This window comes from Paroedura picta, chromosome 12 (assembly GCF_049243985.1).
Source record: "Paroedura picta isolate Pp20150507F chromosome 12, Ppicta_v3.0, whole genome shotgun sequence".
In the NCBI taxonomy this organism is placed as follows: Eukaryota; Metazoa; Chordata; class Lepidosauria; order Squamata; family Gekkonidae; genus Paroedura; species Paroedura picta.
In genome coordinates, this window is record NC_135380.1 from 13,770,879 (window position 1) to 13,794,016 (window position 23,138).

The following is a 23,138-nucleotide window of genomic DNA, read 5'->3' on the forward strand; positions in this document are numbered from 1 at the left end:
AGTCCCTAACTTGCAGTTAGAAAAGGAATACAATGCAGGATGTGGTTAGAGACTAAGCTGGATCACATCATGATGTTAAAATACCACCAACCCATCCCCAAAGGTTACTGGGGTGTAGAAACATGAAGAATGGCCATTTATTTCCCTAACAGACTTTGGTATATCTTGAAGCCAGTTCTGAACTTAGCACTATCCAATGTAATCAAGTCTGCAATTTTTAAGACCCTTCATCACACGCGGACACAGCTTTACCTCTCTCCTTCCCTGTACAAACATCCAGCCTGATAAAGAGTTCTGAGGAACCGGAAAGCTTGTGCATCAATTTATTTGCCGGTCCTTATCAAAAGACATGTTACTGTTGTTTTTGGAATTTTGCTAGTCCTTGCTTAGCAGCCCTGACGGCCCAAATGAGATGCATCTTGCCAGAACTTGGAAGGTAAGGAGGGTTGGTAGTTAGAAGGGAAACCATCAGAGGAGAATGGGGCTGCTATGCAGAGGAAAACAAACCATGTCAAGCCACCTCTGCTCACCTCTCGCCTTGAAAACAACATGCTGTCAACTCAGGGCAAGCCCGTGAGGTTCCAACTTGTGGGGTTGCCATCAGTCAGATGCAAATCAACAACACATTTTCAGTTGTTTTCATGGCTAGAAATCAAATATAACCATGCCGCAAGCCCGGCTTTCTCAACCAGGGTTTCGTGAAACCCTGGGGTTTCTTGATGGCCCTAGCAGGGTTTCCCAAATGGGTGGGAGGCTATTAATTTTGTATATATCTTTAATTTTTTAAAATATCTTTTGGGTGATGTTGACCTCCCCCCCCTCCCAAAATGGCCAATGACAGGCCTGGGGGTGGGTGGGAAGGAGAGGGGTATGTCCACAGCTATGCTTCCAAGCAATATTCTACACGATCGCACCATTTCTGGAGTTTCCCGAAGCTTGAAGAATGTTTCAGTGGGTTCTTAATGGTAAAAAAGTCAAGAAAGGCTGCTGTAGGCAGTTTTACACATTCAGAAAAAGGGGAGAATGGCTTCTTTGTGTATCATTTCTTCAGTTTCCGAGGCTGCCTGTTTGTCAGCAAAACTGCTCGGGGTCTGGTCCCTCCTGTCATGATGACATCTGGATTTTTCCTGTCCACTCCATCTCTTTCTTACATGGCTAGACCCTCTCACAGCAAAAAATGAGGCAAAGGCCTCAGAAACAACTTATTATTTCCTGATGAGAGTGGACTTGGTCACATAAGAAATGGCACCTCACCGTGTAATCCTCAACTCATTGACTTCAGGCATCCTGGAAAGCTGGCTAGGTACAAGATGGAGTGGGCTTCCAAGGGAGGCTGGATATGACATGCACACTACCAACTGCTTCTCTCCCTGAGATGGTCATCCTTCCCTGCTCTGTGTGTGAACTATTCTGCCCCCAGCTCACTACTGGTGCCAAATCATTGGTGGTATTTGGCATCACCTATGAAAGGAGGACATGTGGAGGCATAATTAACATTCATCAGATTCCTACAGCAAAACTGAAGATTCTCTCCTTTCCTGCCCTCTATGATAAATCACAAGTTTTATGTTACGGGACAGAAATGCTTCTCTTGTTTAACACAGATCTGGGGTCCTGCATAATTTTGACACTACATGGAACCCTGAAAGCTCATGACCTTTTTAGTATTATAGTTTCCTAGCATCACTTGAGGGGATGAGTTAAGAGTTGCCACTGTTGACAAATATATAATTGGAGACAAACCATATTTGATGGCATTTGGAAGTCTATACAGAGGTAGGATAGATGAAAAAGGGGATTTGCTACGGGTTGTGAAAGGGGTGGTCCTGGATTCTTAAAACAGGGTGTGATGAGGTGCTTGTGATGAGTGACACTTCATGCGCTCAGATTTCAAAGTGAGAAAAGGGAAGCGAGGAGGGTCTCTTCAGGACACGTCTACCTTGCTCCACCAACCCGATGGTGGCACCGGAGGCTGCTGCAGACATTGTGGCAGGAGCTGTGGTCTGTCTGCCCACTGTTAGCACCAGGTTGGGAAACAAAGAAATAAAGGACAGCAAATCGGGAAAGGGACGGGGAAAGAGTTAAGAGAAGAACAGAGAGAAAGAACAGAGAAAGACAGAGGGCAAGTAAGAAGGGGAAAGAAAGGAGACAAAGGAAGCAGAAAAAAGATTAGAGTTAAAGTTGAGATGAAGAGACGTGACTACTGGTAGCAAACTTGCATTCACTTTTACACAATCCGTGGGTCAATCTATCTAGTTGAGACGTATTCTAAAACCCTCCTCTACTCTGGACACCCCCTATGGCATAGCATCTGGTTGAGGTACCACAATGAACCCTGAGCACAGGATCACACATTCTGTGGTTAGCAAAGGAAGCTGCTGCTTCTATAGAAGAAAACTACCGCATCTTTTGGCCTCCGGGAGAGGCAGGGAGAGTTGTTTACATTTCTGCTGTTTAATTATGTCATCAACATCTAACAGGAATGTCAAGCTGTGAACATCAAAGAAGGTTTTTTTGCATTTGGGTCTGTGATTGCGACAGGTTCATGGAATTATCATGTGCCACAGGACTGTACACGAGCCATGGTTCGCTTCCCGACCCTCTATACAGAGACAAAGAAACCATGACTACCAGTTATTAGCACTTTTATATCATGGTTGAATTTCCCTTCACTGTAATTCTAGAACTGTTGACTGAGGAGACACTTTGCCTCAGCAGTGGAAATGTGAATGCCAAGTATGAGACCCAGTATTAGCCAAAGAATCAGTTCACTCAGTAGCTCTACAGAATCTGGCAATTGTCACAGAAAAAGTTACCCAGCAAATGACAGTTGGGTATTTAGGATCCATCATCTGCTTTCCAGCTGGGAGGATCAGGTGAACATTAGAATTCAGTTGCTTCCCCAGCTAAAATGACAGGAGATTCAGTCATTCTCCAGAGCTAACAACAGCATGAAAATAGAAACATCTTATGAATTTCCCCCCAATGACAGTTCTTCAGTACTTTCCCGCCTCTCCTCGATATCTTTAAATGATGCTTCTTTCTTGTCTCTCTGTATAACAACACCCAATTTCTGCCCAGAAATTCCAAATTCCACAAAAAGGTAAGGTAATATCTGTGTTCTGAATTATACAAACCAAATATTAAGGCAGGCACAATAAAATGTTATACAGCGTTATGGGATTGTGCGGGATTTTCTGTCACCTGCTTGAGGAATGTGGATTTCCTGGTTGCGGAATATGGATTTTGTTTTTGTTGTTTGTTGTAAAATTCATGGAGCCTTGAGGAGGCCCATGAACAAGGGGATGAGAAAAGGAAGCCCTGTAGGAGAGTGAGGGGGGAGAAATAGTGTGAGTAGGTGGATTCTTGCTTGAGGAATCTACTCAGCCATCTTACACCCTCTGTTTTCTTGTAAAACGAAGGCACTTTTATTCAACTTCTCTAGCCAGGAACAGCAGCATATCTCCCTTGGGACCAGCACCTGGCTGCTATAGCAGGGCAAATTCTTCTCTGATTGATCAGATGGTGGTCATGAAGCAAAACAGGAAATGTCAAGAGGGAAAAAGACACACTGAATGTCTGCAAAACCAACAGAAGAGTTAATGGCCATCAGCCAGTGCCTAAGCCCTTGAGATGTCCACTCTAACAACAGGTTACCAAGTTTTTTTGAAATTAGGATTACCTGCATACAAATCATTTGTAAAAAAAGTATTTATATAGCTGAGAGAAATAACAGCAGTAGCAGCCACACTGTATTCGACTTCAAGAGATGTGGGAATAAAAAGAGTTGGGGTTGGGAGACGAGACTGACAGCAAGGTCTGAAGGTAACTCTTGAATATATTCAAGACCAGATTGCAAACAAAAGGTATTTATCTGTGGTTGCTATATAACAACAATACAGGGGGGCTCCTAAGAAAAAATTATGTGTGTATATGGGTGGGGGATACTGTCCTCTTCCTAAAGGCTGACCCTTATGTTGGGGTGGGAGAGATTCTGGCAAGATATTGAATCAAGCTGCTTTAACTGGTTGTGGTGCTAAGATTTCTGCAGGGGAATTAGGGGAAGGGAAAAGGCCGGGGAGACAATATTAGAATGTCAAAAGATACTCAAAGTTCTTGAAAGAAAGTGTGTAAGAGGACACTCCAGGGCACTTCTGACTGGCTTTATGTGTGGAGATTGATTGACGCCCAGTCAGCAAAAATAAATTAATTTGCATTGAAGAAGAAGAGTTGGGTTTTGGACCCAGCTTTTTGCTACCAGAAGGAGTCTCCCGACAACAGACATCCTGTAGGATAGGTGAAGTTGAGAGAGCTCTGAGAGAACTGTGATTGTCCCAAGGTCACCCAGCTGGCTGCTCGTGGAGGAGTGGGGAATCAAACCCAGTTCTCCAGATTAGAGGCCGCCACTCTTTACCCAATACACCATGCTGACTCTCCTTGTCCTGGTTCGTAACTTTTTGCATCGTAACAGTTTCACGTCAGTGTGAATAAGAAGAAAAAGAAAACGGATTATCACACTCTGAGGACGGAGATTAATTAACAAAATCTATGAGTGGAGTTTCAACAGGAGTTATGCTTTTTGTAAATATTCATCTATAACTACCTCCGTTGCAGAGGTTTTCTATGAATTGAAAGGGGAATAGAAATGGCAGTGATGTGAGTATCTTTTCCCCCCTCTTCATTAAGAAAAGCAAAGCTCTCACCTGAAAAGTTTCTTGTTGCCAACATAGTGGTAAGAATTGCACCCTAAAAGAGAGAATGAAAGAAATTTTTAGAGGATTTTCTTACAGAGTTTAAACACAACGAAGGGCTTTTAAGAAAGGAGAGAAGAGAACACAGTAAATCTATGGGAAGGCAGATGTGCAGGCTAATCCTCACTTCCACAAGACATTGTTGCTAGGCCAGGCCCCTCCAGGGCCTGGTGCATGTTAGGCTGCTGTTGCTGTGCTTTAAGGCAGTGGTCCCCAACTTTTTTATCACCGGGGACAACTCAGTGCCTTTTACTGAGGCCCGTTGGGGGGGGGGGTTAGTTTACTCCTCTACTCTCAACCACTGCCCTTGTGCTCTCTGATCGCTATGGTAATGTTAAATATCCCTTCAAAATAAGATACAGACACGCCACAACAATGAAGTGTGTTGTAAAGGGCTGGGGGGGATGAAGTAAAGGGCCGGGGGGGGGGGGGAGAAGGTGTCCTTCGGGGCCCACCTCCAATTAGTCGAAGGACCACATGTGGTCCGCAGCCCACAGGTTGGGGATCGCTACTTTAAGGGAACCCAGATATTTTCCCCATTCCCCTAAGCGCTCCAGGGGCCAACAGGGCCTACCCTGGCAGAGGTGTGTGTGGACGGGAAGAGTTGCAGGGCTGAATGGGACATTTATTTATTTTCTATTTTTTTTGCAGAAAGGTGGCCACCTCCTTGGTCTCATACAATCCTACCTTCCTGCAACCTCCTCCCCCGGCCCCCCTCACGTGGCAGAACTTTTCCACTGCGTCTGCGTCCCCTATGGGGACACATTTCAGCGGTGGAAAGAGTCCACCGCTGAAATGCGTCTCCCTTGGGGACGCATAAAGCAGACCAGCTCCCTTGCCAAAATGCGTCCCCCATGGGTACACAAGAAGTGGGGTAGCATGCTGCTCCTCTGCAGTGCACTGGCAGTGTCCTTGAGTGGCACCACTGGTGTGGAATCACCTTGAATGGGCAAAAGACATTTTCCACAGCTTATACCTGTGAAATTAACCACATTCAAGTATCATGATAAACCATGGTTTGTTTGAATTTTGTGTAGTATATTCTAGTTGTGTACTAGATATGGGCAAGAGATCCTGCTTTGTGCACACACCCGTTTGTCTGCTTCTTGCTTCCTCTCTGCCTCCCAGGAGAGGAAAGACCCCTGTGGCCAAGCAACTGCAAGAGGCAATGCTAATCAACAAACTGCGCTATGTGATTTCCAACAGCACTTCAAACCATACCCCAGTTACTACAAACAATGGCTAACATACTAGTACGTCTTCAATGGAAATCCTACTTTGGTGCCAATGATGATTGTCTGCATTCCAAGATCCAACTTCAGAACTAACTGCTTTTGATAAAATGCAGGCTTATAAACCAGTTTATTGTGACATCTGAATGATGCTATTGTGATGTTCCAACTGTGTGACTATGGCTATCCTGCCTCAATGCAACAGACTGCTAGATAACTTTCACAGTCTTAAGAATCACTCTGAACCTCAAGCTGATGTGCATGGTAGGAGCCTGTGCACACAAAGACCACCCCATCACTGAGAAAACAATGACTGCTTCCTTGTTATGTGACCAATGAGGTGGACATTGGGTTCTGACAAGAGGAGGCTTTTAACGGGAATTAGCAAAGAGAACATTTTACAAAGAAGTACTTTTTCAAGCAGTTAGAAGGGAACAAGTCCCCTCCAGTTACAAAAGAATTATCCTGTCTCCCAGTTTGTTTCTGAGCATCATTTGAACTGCTGGCATTATAGAATTGGCAGATAGTTAACTAACCAATAATGACAACTACCTGCAGATCCATCTACCTGCCCAACAGCATTTTAAGCCACAGATTTCTGGGTAGGATACACAGCTCTCTCTTCCATTTTACTCCTAGAACAACCCCATGAGGTAGGCTGTCCGAGAAAATGGCCAAGATGCATGGGCTTGTTTGTTGTTTTCAAAATGTTGATGGGGTGGAGATTGGGGGGGAGGGGCAAAGTTACCTATAAACAACTACCAGTAAACAAGTCTACTTGGAATCCTACTCAAGTTTTCTCAATGGGGCTTTCTGCCAGGAAAGTGTCCTTAGGAGTGCATTGTAATTTATCTATAAACCTAAGTGAGAACTGCTGGCCAAGGAACAGATAGATATATCAAAAATGGTTAGGTTTATTAACATAAATGACCTTCCATAAAGTCATTACCAAAATGCTAAAAGAGCAACTCTGTCTGCCCTCACTTATTTCTATAATTTCAGCCTTTGAAGATTAGAGACACCTTGTCAAATAAATCAGTTCAGGACATATGAGGCCCAGAAATGCTGAAGATAAACGTTTGTGCCCTAGAGCTGTCCATTCTAATACTGTATTACTTTTCCCATCACAGTGCTGTAGAAAATAGGTTAAATAGTTTGTAACAAGCAGACATGATCATTAGCTCATCAACATAAGAAACAGGTTACTTTTATAGAGGAGTCTGCCTGCAACACTTCTGTGTTTAAACTTGATCCCAGGGTAATAATTTCCATTTCATGCAATGGGGGGGGGGGGGCGTGGAGAACATTATGTCCCAGCTATATTCTTTTGGCAAAAAGTGTAGTATGGTGCTTGGATTTAATGAGAAAAGCCCTGGGCAACTGATGTACAGACTTAAGAGTCACTTTGCACATTACAAAATTTCATGTAGCCCATCTACAAATCATATAGTGAATTCACATGCAGAGTCCACACCTTATACATACTCTGGGAAGTAACAAATGGATAAGACTTTCCAGCATGTTCACCTGTTGCATGTACAATTGTTACATGTACATTCTTTCCTAAATAACAGTGCCATCAAGCAGCCATTTGAAATAGACATTATAGGATACATGGATCAAATGATTTTAGCAAAAACATGCTAGATTGACTGGAAATTGAAAGGAGAGGCCGCATCACACTATAAATCGCTTAGCATGAAAGAGAACATAAATGTATGCGGTCAGACAGAATTGCAAGCAGCTTCAGCTAAACACCTCCCACACTTAACTCTTCCAGTTTTAAGAAAATTGTTCTTACCTTGAGCTTTCTTCTGGCATTGAATTTTTTCAGACACTCTACAGTCTCCTGTCTGTGCATCATGGAGGCCACTGTTGAACGTTGCTGTTAAAGGACAAAAACATAACATTTTTACACCAAGCAGTCATTTAACAAAAATACAGTTTACCTTCCCCTCCCTCTATTGGAGAGAAGACAGTGAGTTTCTGATTGTCTTAAATGTAAATCTAACCATTTAAAATAAATGATTAAAATGTTTAAGCTATTGTTTTATCCATAATATATGTTGTGAGCTGCTCTGAGCCCTCGGGGAAGGGCAACATAGCAATGTGAAAACAAATGTGAACAAAGTTTGGAACTGTGACACCTTTCGCAGGATTGCCACACACAGCTTCAAAAGCAAAGTGGCAACTGGAATCTTGAAAGAAAGGGACAAAGTAGATCCGGAAGCCGTTTCCTTGATGTGATAGGCAGCTGTCAAGTACAAAGGCAAGAAAAAACAGTGACACTTACACAGACCCATGGATGTTTTAAAGCTTCATGAGCTGTGATTCTCTTTGCAGGGTTGATAGTTAACATCTGGTTTATGAGGTTTTTTGCTTCAGGGGTGACTGTGTCCCACTCAGGAGAAGGAAACTGTGGATAATAAAAGGTTACAAGAAGGTTATGCTTGAGAAAATATCAATGCCCAAGAAGGAGGGTGTTCCCACTCAATAGGCCAGCATTTTCTGTATCATGCTTACTGTTTCAGAGGTAAAGCAACTCCTAAAAGAGGGCTTGCACACTATGAATTTCTAATGAATACCTGAAATACCTGAAGTCCTAGTCTTCTCTTTTAGCAAGTTAAACCAACGCTATTCAGTTTTTGATTTCACTATTACTTGAAAAAAACGAGGCCAACATAAGCAAATGGATGGAGAATGCTCTGCTGCAGCTCTGGCCTTTTTTCTGAGGTCATTTCCAATACATCCAACACGATTCTCGTCTATCCCCCACCTAGATCCATCTCTAATGCACTTGAAAGAAAGTGAGGCTTTAATTTAATGCAGGAATTTAATGCAAAAGAGGGTGAAGCAATCTTAGGAAAATTACCAGCAGGGGGTGAGTACTCATTGATACCAGCAGTTGTGTCAAAGTTTCACTGTATTATCTAGAATCACTGTATTATGTAGAACTACACGTCCTGTCCTTCCTTAACAGGCATTTCACAGGATACTCTCAAAATGTTGCTTTTCTTTTCTCCCCTACACACTCACTCCTACCACATTATTCTACTCTTACCAGCATTGCTGGGATGAGCACAGGGTTTGTAAATCTGTTTGCTAATGCAATCTGTAGTTCTGTTCTCAAGGAGCCATGGAAATAAAATCACAGGCCAGCCAATATGTTCCTATACTAATCTGTCATGGAAAAACAGGGTTGCACTTACCTGTAACTGTTGTTCATCGAGTGGTCTTCTGTGCAGTCACACATGAGTTCTGCGGAATCGCAGGCAGACCGCAGAATCTGCAGAACCCATGTGGGACTGCACATAAGCCACACAGCTGAACAGAATGAGCGGAAGACAGGAATTTCTGCATTATGCAAATATAACGGACTCTGAAGATCAGAGTGACGAGCGTTGTTGCTGAGACATGGTGAGGAATCCAGTCTCAAGAGTTATCTAACAGCACCCTCCACTGTTTGGCATAGTATAATGTTTGGCATAGTATAACCACACAGTGAAGTGTCATGTTGCTATATTGCATTTAGGTATCAGTCAGTTATCAGATGCTCAAAGTCCTGTTAACACAGATTTGGCCAGCTAGAGTAACCTTCACAACACTTGCTCCCCTCACAAATAATTTGGAGAACCCGCTCTAACCCCCTTGGATACGTGGTACATGTGCTTGACTTGGCAGGGAGATGGCCAGGCTCCCCATCACCAAGAAAGGCACGATCACAAAATACCAGATTCTTGAGACAGATGTTGACATGCAGTCCCCAGTACTAGGTGCCCAGTTCTTTGCTAAGCTTTTATTTTAAACTGCGTTCAATTCCAGTAACTTGAGGGTTGGTCTCCTGTCATTTGTGTTTGTTACCTGCTGCTGTTGTTTACTTGGAATTACTTCAATGTGTACATGATTTAAATTTCGAATTGCATTTTTTGCATTGAGTTAGATCTCTTGTAGTCTACGTTCTAAATACATAATGTAAATCCAGACATGCAGCACTCCTCCTTGGCTTCCTAACAAATGCTTCACCATATTTTTTATCCCATCCCTCCTCCAAGGAGGTCAGAGAAGCATAAACTGTTCTCTTGTCTATTTTATTCTTACCCTAGTAGGCTGGACTGATAAAAGTGTGTGAAGAACTTCATGACAGAATAGGGATTTGAACCCAGGTTTACCCATTCCTAGTCTGACAGTGCATACATTATACCACACTATTTCCTGTGTAAACTCCTGCCTATAATCAAGCCCATTAAAAATTAATATGTGGACAATGTTGCCAAGACCTGACAGAAATAAGACATTACTCACATCATAGGCTCCAGCCTTGATCTGTTGGTACAGCTTGTGCTGATCTTCATCCCAGAATGGAGGATACCCAACCAGTAAGATGTAAAGAATAACACCTATGGAAAGGTAGATTCAAATGGGTAGCCATGTTGGTCTGAAGTAGCACAACAAAATTTGAGTCCAATAGCATGCACTCAAAAGCTCACGCCTTGAATAAACCTAAGGAAAGAATTGAGAAGCAAGCCCCTAAGGCCTCATCGCTCTCATTCTATCACTCAGACATGTCAAAAAAGAAAGGTGGTAATATAATATTTTCTTTCACTTGACCAAAATATTATATTTAAGACCGAGCAATCAAAATCTGCTCAGTGACCCCAGCCCCCAAGAGATAAAACTGGCCTCGGCCATGGCTTTTTCAGTCTTGTTCCTGGCCTGGTGGAACACTCTAGCTGAAGAGATCAGGCTCTTCAAAGGGTTCTTAAGCAATTCCAGATGGCCTGCAAGATGGAGCTGTTCTATCAGGCCTATGGCTGACGCCAGGAAATAACATCATAAGTGAAGAAGAAGTGCTGCGTTTCTCAAAGCAGCCTACAATCACCTATTCTTCCTCTCCTCAGTACAGACACTCTCTGAGGTAGGTGAGGCTGAGACATCTCTAAAGAGAACCACGACTGACCCAAGGGCACCCAACTGGCTGCATATCGAGGAATGGGGAACTAAACCCGGTTCTCCAGTTTAGAAGCCACTGTTCTTAATCATCACACCAACCTTGAGAAAAGTTCAAATTATCAGGAGGAGGTGGTTTTTAAATGTTAAAATGTCTTAATGTTTAATTTATTTTAAATATCTTAATACTGAATGTATATGATCATTTTAATATGATGATTAAGATTCAGAACCACTGTTGATGTTATTTTTGACTATGTTATATGTTAGATCATTCCATGTACCCTTCCCCCCCAATGTTATATGTAAACCGCCCTGAGCTGTATGGAAGTGCGGTATTTTAAAAAAACCGAATAAACAAACAAACAAACAAATATCAAATACAACTTGTTATAAGTCACCCTGAGCCAACCAGAGAAGGGCAAGGTTAAAAGAAAATTATTATTAATTATTATTATATTCTGGATGGTAGAACATATCCATAACTCTTTGTGCACAAGCCTATATAACTGTGGGGAGAATAGACAACTACTTCTCCAATCCTCTCATCAGTGGTTGTTTAGGATATGTGTGGAAGACATACTAGGATTACTTATATGCACCCGGACGTATGCCCTTGCCTACACTGTTATAATGGACTATGGGCATGAGGTTAGGAGAAGCCAAACAAGGCTGCTTTCTTAATCTTTCTGAGCAACCTCCAGTGACAGACTTCTCCTAAAATGTCTGTTTCTGGTTGTCTTCTTCCTTTCTTTTTCCCTGAATGTAGTGTTCTTTTATCTGGAGCTTTGGCCTTCAATTTCAGAAAGAACTGCAGCTTGTTAACGCATAACAATGGCTGAACATTAAATTATTCACACACTTCTTAGCTTCAAGAGAGAGGCGAATAATCTCATCCTGTTATTATCGATTGGGCAGTGGATTGAAAAAAGCCCCATGCAGGAGGATGAGGTGGTAGGTGGGAGAACGGACTGCAAATTATAGATTTCCAGCTCCATGCCAATAGAAATCCAGCATGGCACTGAGCTTATATTCCTCAGGTTCTAATCTACCCCTTTTTTTTTTGCTTGCTGTGCTGGCTTTCTGTCCTCAGGAGGTTTTCACAATAGGAGAGAATTCCGGAACATAATTTTGCAAATGCCTCCACTTGTAGTCAGAAGTAGAACAGTCCATTGTATCACTTCATGTGTTTAATTTCCTTACTCTGTGGAAGAGCCACAACAAGGAGTCACACAGTTTGATCTTACCACACGCCCAGATATCCACAGGTTTGCCATAGGCTTCTTTGCGTAGGACTTCTGGAGAGAGGTAGCCAGGAGTGCCTGCAAAGCCTGGGAGAAAACAAACGTTGCAGGAGCATGAGGCTTGTGCAGTTATTGGGTCAGGAAAGCATGCTGGGAGGAAAAGAGGAAAGGGAAGGAATCCACAACCAGCACTCACCGAACCAGGCCTGCTGGTCTCCTTGCACTTCAATCGCCAAGCCAAAATCTGCCAATTTCACCGCTGCTCCTTTGCATTTGCTGGCCAGAAGAAGGTTCTCCGGCTGTCATGGTGGCCCAATTTAACATAGGATGCCATTTTAATAGAATCATGTATAGTTTTTGTTTGGTTTAAAGTGAAAAGGAGGAAAAAGAAACAGAATAAAACAACAACAACCAGTTTGCAGAAGCTGGTTAGAATCTGCAATCAACCCACCCCCAAAAGTATGACACAGAGAGAGAGAGAGACAGAAAAAAGAGACAAGCTATATTCTGAAGATCGCTCTATTCCATAGCCCGGATAAGGGGAAGAATATTTTAGGGCAGTCTGTGAAGCCCTGGCTAAGGACTGAAAATTCTGACTGGCTGCCCTGCTGGTCCGGAGGTTGGTTCATTTCAGTTAAAATAAAAAAGCTGATCTGCTGACTCCCCCTGGCCCAGAATTATTCTCTCTCTCCTTGCAGGCTCCCGTCAAGCTCCACCCTAGACCCACACATAATACCTACAGCCCTTGCAAATGGCACTTCCCTGGGATTACGGCAGGGGTAGTCAAACTGCGGCCCTCCAGATGTCCATGGACTACAATTACCACAAGCCCCTGCCAGCATTTGCTGGCAGGGGCTCGTGGGAATTGTAGTCCATGGACATCTGGAGGGCCGCAGTTTGACTACCCCTGGATTACGGGAAAGTACCCGGCACCTTCTGGCACTCCAAGGCTATTGCAAAGGGACACACAGAAAGAGATCAATTTCTTCTGCTGCTTACAAGGACTGTTCTCAGAGCCAACATGTAGAAAATGTAATTTGGGCCTTTTAATGTTAAGATTAGTGCAACTGAATAAAATCAGTTTGATCTTTGTCGTTAAGTCTATCACTGTAGTCACAGGCCTGCAAAGTAGCAGTCCAGACTAGAAAAAGGAGGAACAAACTCTTTGTTTCGATCGGTATGCTAACCTGGTATTACTTCATAGTAGGGTAGCAGCTTCTACCTTCCCTTTTACCTATCGTGTGGCATCTCCCAAGGTCCCACCGTGGTGCCAGTATGTTTTGCAAAAGGAAATGGGGATACTAGGAAAACTGAAGGGTTCTTTTGTTCATCAGGCCCTGCTACAGCTAAAGCCTAGTGTTTTGGCAAGACAGTTCTGCATCCTGATTAAGAGAGGAAGAGAACAATTTCCCCAGCAACTTGTGTCTGCTTGAATGTTCTGCAGCCATCTCTTTTACAGGCACCTTTCTGTTGTGTATCTATCTCCTGCTTGCAGTACGTTGTTGGTGGCATTCTATAGTTTTGTTGATGAAGGGGCAACAAGTGGATCATCCCATTTTGCAGCAGAGGGTTGGGCTGGCGATCTTAGGTCCTTCAAATGCTACCCCTTTAAGAATCTAAAGAGGCGCCACATCTCTGGCTGCAGTATGAGAGAAACCGAGCATAATTGTGCTCCCCTGGATTTCCAGTTTGTAAATGGACAACAACACAGTAGACAACATTTTATTCATCAAGCATGCACAAAAAAGGGCTCCCCTCCATTCCATCCTTTGCTCCATCGGCTGAGATTAATCAGATATGCTTTGTGTCACACTTTCCCTCGCATCCTCAAGTAGGTTGTCTAGACTTCCAGATAGATCTGCTCAGAATCAGCAGAGACAAAGAAGTCTCTAGTTAAAAATATCCCCCTTGGAAATGGTACAATATAAGAAGAGAGCGTGTGCCAGTTCTAGCAATGGATTAAAGACAAGCTGTGTGGCTGCTGTACATGAACATGCGTCTTTGTGCAAAGGTACTGCCCTGCACGCCATGCAATTTTCTTCTTAATGTCTTTAGGAAGAAGACCACGGTGAGGAACCCAGAGAGGATAAAAGCAGCCGACAAGCTCCGACTCGTACACTCCACCAAAATCCTCAAAGTTTATTTTCAAATGGGTAAGCAGAGTAATTATTCTCAGGGAATAAGTCTCATTGAACACAGTGAGACTGACTTCTCAGGCAACATGCTTAGGATCACACCGCACAGCCGTCAGTTCATTTAACACATCTTTTTCCCGTCAACGTGGGAAGATAAATTAGGAGGAGGGCCCTGCAGTCTGCCTTTTTCTATTCTGAACAAGTCAACCCCCCAGATTGAATTGTCTTTCCTAGAACCAGAATCTAGAGGGGAAAGGACAATGGCACTTTGAAGAGAACAACATTCTGGTCTGGCAACTATACACCATTTTGATATTTGCCGATCACTGCAAGTTCCAGCCTCTTCCGGATACCCTGCCCCTAACGCAGGGGTAGTCAAACTGCGGCCCTCCAGATGTCCATGGACTACAATTCCCATGAACCCCTGCCAGCAAACGCTGGCAGGGGTTCATGGGAATTGTAGTCCATGGACATCTGGAGGGCCGCAGTTTGACTACCCCTGCCCTAACGTCTTAGCTATTAGTCATATGGGAGCTGCTTCAGTTTTACTACTAGGGGGAAAGAAAGAGAAAAGAGAAATGCTTCCAGCAAGAGGATCTATCCCCCACTCCCAAAGCATGTAACAGCCATGCTAGAGCTCAATACTATGCTTTTTATGCTTTATCATTTCAGCTGTCCTCCTCCCCAATAGGACATATTGAAGTTACCGTGATTTCACTTAACATCACTTAGAACTGTCCTACTTCAGCACCAAAATCTGGTGCGCATGGAAAGGCACACCACCTACCATAAATCCAACATCAAGAGTTAATCACCAGGATCCGTACCACAACTGGCCCCATTTTCTTTACATAAAATGTGAGAGACTAACCACAATTCTGTCTCATGTACAGTAAAGCAATTCTACCACTTTCATGTTTATGATTCCAGTTACTGAGGCTATCGATAGGAAAGAATGCATCCTAGAAGGCTCACTGGATGTGGAAGAAACTATGTTCATCACACATTTTTAATTATATGTAACACACTCAGAACATGACTCTACATACTAATATCCAGCACCCACAGAGAACAATTCCATGTACAAAAACTGTCTCAGACACCGTCTTGCGCAGAGTAATGTGTGGCGCTGATCGTGACCTCAAAACCCGAAGCAGCCAAGGACCAAAAACACCCCGAAGGTCATCTCCACCCCTATCAGATCTCAAAGACTGATTAACAATAAGCTCAACACAGCTCTGTGAGGCAACTGAATACTTCAGATAAGGTCAGCATTAAGAGCTATGCCCATTGCCTCTACCAATACCCACGCAGACTACCCAATCAATAAGAAAGGCCAACTACCATTGACTAATCAAGCTCACGGAACAAAACCACTCTTGGTGGCCAAATCTGTGATATGCAGAAGTACTCTTTGTCTTAATTTACCCACTTACTTATTAATCCATCTTTCCAAGAGGCTGGGAAATGAATCAACATGTTCATTGTGTGTAAGCTGTGCCATCTAATTCTGCTTGTTTGGGGGATTTCACACCTAAAAGGCAATTCAGTGATTACTCGCACCGGTATAGGGCCCATATATTCCTATGTACAGGATGACATTGACCTGATGACTTCTACACAGTTTCCGAAGACTGCTTTTTAAACAACAGTTAATGCTATGAAAAGGCTGAATGATCTGAGTTTCAAAAGCATTCATTACTATGTAAAAATAATTTCCCAACATCTTTTCTGTGAAGGCTGCTGGAGAGATGCTGCCTTATCCTCAGGTATAAACAGTATACAGGCTGTACAAAGAGAACGCACTTGGAATAATTGAGGTTGCTTTCTCCCACCCCATGTGTCTTTGAATGACATAATGCCATATAAACACACACAATTATAGTCTGTCCGTCTATCTTAATTTGGCAACAAAAGGAAGTACCAAATCTAAATCAAAGGTTGAGTTTGATGGCAAAAATCAGATCACCACCCATCAGTAGACATGCTGACCAAGCAGGACATACATTTTGCACCAAAGGGCCAGTACCAAATTAAATCATGTTTTCATTTATTTATTTAAATTGGGGGATATTGCATGCTGTCTATGATAGGTAGCTGAGTGCCACTACTTCATTGTATTAAAAAAAAACAAAACATGAAGGGCAAGAGTTCGGAAACAGCAGACGTTCAGTTTCAAATGGCACTAATCTAGATATACAAATAGAAGATTGCCCGAGGACTAGACAAAGCGGGAGAACGCATGTTTAACATCCAACACTTTGTTTCAACATCCCCTAGAACAGGGGTAGTCAACCTGTGGTCCTCCAGATGTCCATGGACTATAATTCCCATGAGCCCCTGCCAGCACTTGCTGGCAGGGGCTCATGGGAATAGTAGTCCATGGACATCTGGAGGACCACAGGTTGACTACCCCTGCCCTAGAAGAAAGTTCTATGACTGGAAGCCAAGTTCTCAAAGCAGCGTGAAGCAGGCGGCTTGCATAAGCCGTTTAAAGAATGTCACATGGCAGAACGCAAAGCAAAACGGGCCCTGCGAATCCAGTAACATTGGCCAAGGTTCTGGGGACATTTTTACGTACAAATTGTTCCAGATCTTGTCTCTGTCAGATTCCAGATCTTTATGCAAAACCTCATTTGGCAATTGTGAAAGCAAGGCCATTAGCTATGTAAGCGATTCAGAGAAAAAGAGCCAGGACTTGAGTGCTACTCTTCTAGCCCAAACGGAGCCTACCTGTTAGCGTGAGGCACGAAATAACCAGGCGCTGCCTTTGTTAAGCAGAAGGTTAAGCTAGCAGAGCTTCGGTTTTCAGCTTTATAATATTTACCTCTGGTTCAAATTCATGTTTTTCAGCCCAAAGGGAAAATCTAGCAGCAATTACAGTGGAGGTGGAGGGGAAGCCCGGAATCTTTGCAAATGCCAACAGAAACACCACATTCCCCCCCTCCCCCCCCAGAAAGCAGGTTTTAAGTACATCTTGCACACACAAACACAGAATTGTCGTCATAAGGCTCCCCTTTATCCCACTGCCACTCCGACAAATGTGGGCAATGCTATACCTGAACTTATGGAAGAGTGTTCGTAACACTCGTCAAGCAGATCCTCTTTATAATGTTAAATTACTCTGGGCCTCCTGAACTAGTGTAAAGAGGCCAAACAGGGAACAAACAAACAGATAACAAGAACCCAATACAGTAAGGGACAGAAAACGAGTAATTTTGCGCACATTTAAACCAGACATAATGCATGCAAACATCTGCAGAGAAATTACATCCACTTCATCTACGGGAGACACTGCTCATGTGAAACCTTCGCCCCACAAACCCACCAATGGAGGAGGGAAACGTTGGAAATGGTTGAGGGTGGGAAGAGGAATGGCTAAAGGAAAGCGGAAAAGGCAGGGAGCAGTTTGGGGGGGGGGGCTGAATAATGAGTTGTTTATTGAAAGCATAGCAATTCCACTGCCTCAAACCCTAACACCATGTTCCCCTTGGACTATCACCTGACAGCTGCCCAGAAATCAGCTCAAATTTGCCAGAGGGGTGGGTGGGCTATACTTCACCATGCAGCATGCAAAAGCAAAATGACTTTGTTACAGAGACTGGGCTATTCTATGATGTTATGGGGCAGCCCCAAAGCATTCAGGAGTCAAAATGAGTGGCATAAATTTGGGATTATGGATGGCATGGGAGTAACAATGCTAGGGATGGTTGATATCACTTCTAGAGGCAGAAAAGCCTTCCTTGATGCTAGGAAGGATGGAACGGCTAGGTCCCAATTGCATTCATAGCCCGTTTGAAAGAAACCAAAGTCCACTAGGATTGGCAATATTCTTAACTTCAGGGTTCATCCAGAAGGTCTTAATGGTCTGGGGTTTTTTGTTCATTTGTATCTGTAATAGCATGTGGCTAGAAATGCAGGAAGCATCCCAGTAAATGCCACAACACGCAAAACAAGCCAGCTATGGTGAAAACGCAGCATAGGCAATATCTACTCTGGCCCTCCTTGGCCATGTAGACTAGCAAGGATTGATGAGCATTGATGCTGGGACCAGGAACACATAAAATAGCTTTCTTATTCCATGAATTTAGGACCTTCTGGATGACCTCTTAAGTGTGATTACTCTGCTACGTATCTCTAAGCACCCTACCTCACTTCTGGCTTCAAATTAAGGTGCAGTTTGCGATTTTACCACTGAGTGGCAACAAAGCCCAGGCAAACTCCTCCCTCCACCCTCCCCACCAAGCAAATGCCACCTGGACAAAAACCCAGAAGTTCAGCTCTGCAAGACTGTGGTAAGCACCAGTTCCATGATCACAACTGTGCATAAACTGTTTAAAGTCTGTGAGTGTCTCAAGTTCCACAATTACCTCCAGAGGGGGCTAGAAGATGGACAATTTCTTCTTTCTGGGATGGCAGGTTTGACCAAGTGCATTTGGGATATGGATCCCCATTGGTCAGCCGTGCCAGAGGGAGAATCACAGCAAAAACTACAACACATATACTGGCATCATTAAGCTGATTTCTGACTGGGCTGTCTGGAATGTCCCAGTTCAAATGCTGCTGGTTTTACGTTGACTTATTTCCCAGAGGACCCTGTTTTGGGATTTTCAGGAAATTAGATCTCAAATTCAGAACTGATTCACTTCTTTTTCAGGAAAAAAAACACATGCAAAGATACAAAGACGGACAGACGGACAGAGCAGTGGGGAAGAAAACTCACCTTGAGGTCTCTGTGGACGACCCCCATTTGGTGGCAATGGAGAACAGCCTCCAGGATCTGCTGGATGCAATGACTGCATGCAAACACCAGGGGGCGTGTTAGTTCACGGTGAGTGGTAACAACCACACAGGCTGGTGGGGGGGGGAATAATGGGGGGGAAATAAGGAAAGGGAAGAGGAGGAGAAGGAACAGGAAAAGGAGGGAAAGGAGAATGGAAAAATAAAGGAATCTGACTCCCTCTCCTCTCACGTGCTAACTGCAAAAGGAGAAACCCCAAAATACAGACACAAATCCTAGAAAAGTGAGAATAGAATTGAAAACGGGGAGTTACCCTCCCCCAGAAAAGGAAAATGCAAAGCTGACTGAAATCCTCTTAAGCCAAATAACAAATGCCAAAGTAGATGGGGGGAGGGGGTCAAGAGCATCACCAGTGTGAATGCTGTGCTAAGGACAGGCCCCACCTACCTACCATCTACTTACTATTTTCTGTAAGAACTCCTGGCCTGGGAGGAGATCACCAGCACTTGAAAATGGGTTGTCACTGTTGACATTGCACTGATCATCTTACATTTATTTTAAAGTAATTTTATATTTTTGTCTAATTAATTCATTGCATTTTAACCATTGTCTATATGGAATATTGTGAACTGCCCTGAGCTAGCGGACCAGGAGGGCAGTACAAAAAATCAAATCAATCAATCAATCAATCAGAAGAACAGAATGACTTGGGAGTATCAAAGGAAATCAGCAATCCCTTCTCTCTCCCTCAGGAATGTCTTTTACCCTAGGGGTAGTCAACCTGTGGTCCTCCAGATGTTCATGGACTACAATTCCAATGAGCCCCTGCCAGTGTCTCCCTCTTCAATTTTTCCCTTGGAACAACTCTATGAGGTAGATCGTTGTACAAATGTGACTGGCTCATAGTTGCCCAGCAAGCTTCAGGGCACAGTAGAGATTCAAAATTGGACTTCCCGGATCCCAGCCAGACATCCAAAGTAGAGAGCCAGCTTGGTGTAGAGGTTAAGAGTGGTGGCTTCCAATATGGTGAGCTGGGTTGGATTCTCCACTAATCCACATGCAACCAGCTGGTTGACCCTGGGTTAGTCACAGTCCTGTTAGAGATGTTCTCACAGAGTAGTTCTGTCAGAGTTCTTTCAGCCTCGCCTACCTCTATTGTGGGGAGAAGGGTAGGTGATTATCAGCCGCTTTGAGACTCCTTTGGGTAGTGAAAAGCGGGGTATAACAACCAACTCTTCTGCATGACCATGAACCAGTTCATGATCCTAAATTTGTCAAAAATTTGACCAATTTGTCCCCCTCCCCCACAAAAAAAAAACATTTCCCAGATCATTTGTCTAGCTCAGGGGGTTGGGCCATTTAAATCTGTCTGCCCATTAGCAGATAGGCTTAAATGGCTACAAGCCATTTAAACCATCCATTTTGCTCCCTCTCCCCCCAAGCAGGAGGAAGTGATATGGACTGTTGAAATAGCCACCATCCCTAAGCACTACACAGTGCTGGCTTCCCTCTTAATTAAGCTCCGTATTCACAAAGCCCCAGCTCTGCTTTTACAGTCCTTTGGAAGAAGGGGGGGGGTTCAATTCCTCAGATGCCAAAAGAGAAAAATATTTACTTGAGAAAAATCTTCTAGCGCATCCACCTGCTTTAGTTATTGTCGCACCTAGTGCCAACTTCTGGGAGCACGTAGCAACAAGTCTCTTGACCTTTTCCTGACTTTCCCTTTAAAATACTTTGCTTCCTTGAATATCATCTGTTTTATTTAATAGTTCTCCATAGAAACCAGACAAGCAAGTGGAGAAGAAGGAAGAGAAATTTCTAGTAATGGATCCTAAAGAACTGCATTACCAGCAGTAAGAAGAATACATGAGTGCATATGGCACAATGGTACACAAATGCAATGAACAATGGTACACAAATTGTCTCCACCAATGCTATTCTCTGGGAACCTATACAGGCAGAGCAGGGGCACTATGTACAATGTACCCCACTAAGAGGATTACAAGTCACCTTTGCACAGAGAGCGCATAAAACTGAGAGCCTCTATAATAAGCTGATACGTGTCCAAGAGGCTCCATGGTGAATGTGGGGAAGACTAGACATTTCTTGTCAATAACAATTCAAGAGAACAATCCATGATGTTTGAAAACAAAGACCTCGGGCTTTCTTGGGCTGTCTTCTGAGAACGGGGCAAAGGAGGCCAGGGACGGCCATGACTGAAGACGCCCGCCTGTTTCCACAATACATTTTCCTAATAACTCTCATGGAAACATAATGTGTGAAGTACAAACAATCCATCTCTATCTCAGTGGCTCTCAAACATTTTGAAGTAAGACTTATTTCTAAACTTACTGTAGTTTTCAGGACCCAACCGACTTAAAAAGTAATTTACATGCTACTGTCCCCTTCCCTAACCAACAGCAAAGGAACTGCAGGTCAGTTAACTATAAACTAGCTTCTGTTTTCTTTTTGAGCTTTATTGTTTACTGAGCAATAGGCTATTTCATGGCCATTTCCCATAGCATGCACACAAACCCACATTTGCCACTCAGCCACTCTGAGCATCCTCTTCGTTGTTCCTATCCTACAAAGATATAGGCTAGATATCAGGGGGGGAAATTTCACAGTCAGAATAGTTCAGCAGTGGAATTGGCTGCCTAAGGAGGTGGTGAGCTCCCCCTCACTGGCAGTCTTCAAGCAAAGGTTGGATACATACTTTTCTTGGATGCTTTAGGCCAGGGGTAGTCAAAGTGCGGCCCTCCAGATGTCCATGGACTACAATTCCCATGAGCCGCTGCCAGTAAATGGGCAGCGAATGCTGGCAGGGGCTCATGGGAATTGTAGTCCATGGACATCTGGAGGGCCGCACTTTGACTACCCCTGCTTTAGGCTGATCCTGCATTGAGCAGGGGGGTTGGACTAGATGGCCTGTGTGGCCCCTTCCAACTCTATGATTCTATGATTAATCCCCCCCCCCGGCAACCCATAGTGTAGTAACTACTGCTTTACCCTAACACGTAAGCCTCTGGAACTGGCTGACAAACAGTGTAGTCCTAAGAAGATCATTTCAAAGGTTACATGTGTTGGTCTCCAGTAGAACAGCTAGATTTGAGTCCAGCAACACCTTGGGGACCAACATGATTTTCTGTAAGATATTACTGGACTCAAATCTAGCTGTCCTAGGAAGACTGACACCCTTAGAAGGGTTCAGTTTTACTTCGGATTACACTGGAAGTCAGCAAGACATTCATGCATTAAATTTCCAATGACTCAAAAACTAAGGAAGAGTGGGCCCTCCATCACGGTGTTGATGCTGCATTGAAACAGCATGGGGACAAGTTAGGAAAGTCAGGACAGCTTAGCCTGATAGGAGCTTGGAATGGTTCTTAGAAACTTAAATGGGAAAAAATCTTCCCCAACTGGGGAGACCGGGCAACTTTGAAGAAAATCCAGACTATTTCAGGGTATTGTAACTGCAAAAGAACAGCACTGTAAGTTTTTCACATATGCTAGGGAAGTTGTCCTACTGTTAAATAGGCAACGACACAACTGCAGTAAAAGGAAACACATTTTGTAGGTTCACTACGCTCAACTCAAGCCCCCCGCCCCAACTCATAAAAACCACTGAGTTCTTTCCATTCAAAGGATCATTCCACAAAGTACAACCCAGTTCAGATCAGACAAGTACTGTTTGAGATGATGTGAACGTGCCCAGTTCTGTACACAATTACTCCCCTATGTGCCCCAAACTGACAGACTTTTGCAAAACAGAACTGCAGACTATGAGCAAGCCATGACTTAGTCTTGGTTTGCAGGGAAAGCACAAATCATGGTTTGCTACAAACCAGGAAGGGACAGAATTCTACTTAATCTCTATTTAAACAATCTGATCCTCATTCAAAAAAAAAGAAAGTTGATTCCAACTTCCCAAGTCAGCCAACTCTAAAATCAATACTTTATTGTATGTTGATGTATGTGTTCTCAAACTAGACTGGATCTTTCACATATACATAAGGAATTTGCAAAGTATTGCAAAAATGAGAACTTGTAATCAAAACTAACGTTACCATCTTTTCAAACAGCAGAGT

At 43.5% G+C, this 23,138-nt stretch overlaps 1 protein-coding gene and 1 long non-coding RNA gene across 30 annotated transcripts in view; one reads left to right on the forward strand and one right to left on the reverse strand.

Annotated features, from left to right (window-relative positions):
* The window catches only part of CAMK2B (calcium/calmodulin dependent protein kinase II beta), a 186,319-nt gene that overhangs the window by 49,639 nt on the left and 113,542 nt on the right, over positions 1–23,138 (reverse strand). For 17 of the 29 annotated variants that reach the window (XM_077305577.1, XM_077305574.1, XM_077305578.1 and 14 more), the window contains exons 6-13: positions 19,033–19,105; positions 12,371–12,473; positions 12,178–12,261; positions 10,286–10,380; positions 8,277–8,399; positions 7,785–7,868; positions 4,704–4,746; positions 1,940–2,014 (exon numbers count right to left, since the gene is read on the reverse strand). In XM_077305577.1, the coding sequence (XP_077161692.1) occupies positions 1,940–2,014; positions 4,704–4,746; positions 7,785–7,868; positions 8,277–8,399; positions 10,286–10,380; positions 12,178–12,261; positions 12,371–12,473; positions 19,033–19,105 (680 nt within the window). The remainder of the gene's footprint in view (positions 1–1,939; positions 2,015–4,703; positions 4,747–7,784; positions 7,869–8,276; positions 8,400–10,285; positions 10,381–12,177; positions 12,262–12,370; positions 12,474–19,032; positions 19,106–23,138) is intronic. The other 12 variants (XM_077305582.1, XM_077305584.1, XM_077305580.1 and 9 more) reach the window with 3 other exon arrangements.
* Positions 14,231–21,381, forward strand: LOC143821522 (uncharacterized). Its single transcript, XR_013225827.1, has 4 exons — positions 14,231–14,327; positions 18,483–18,604; positions 18,967–19,140; positions 20,820–21,381. It is a non-coding gene; the product is annotated as an uncharacterized LOC143821522 (long non-coding RNA).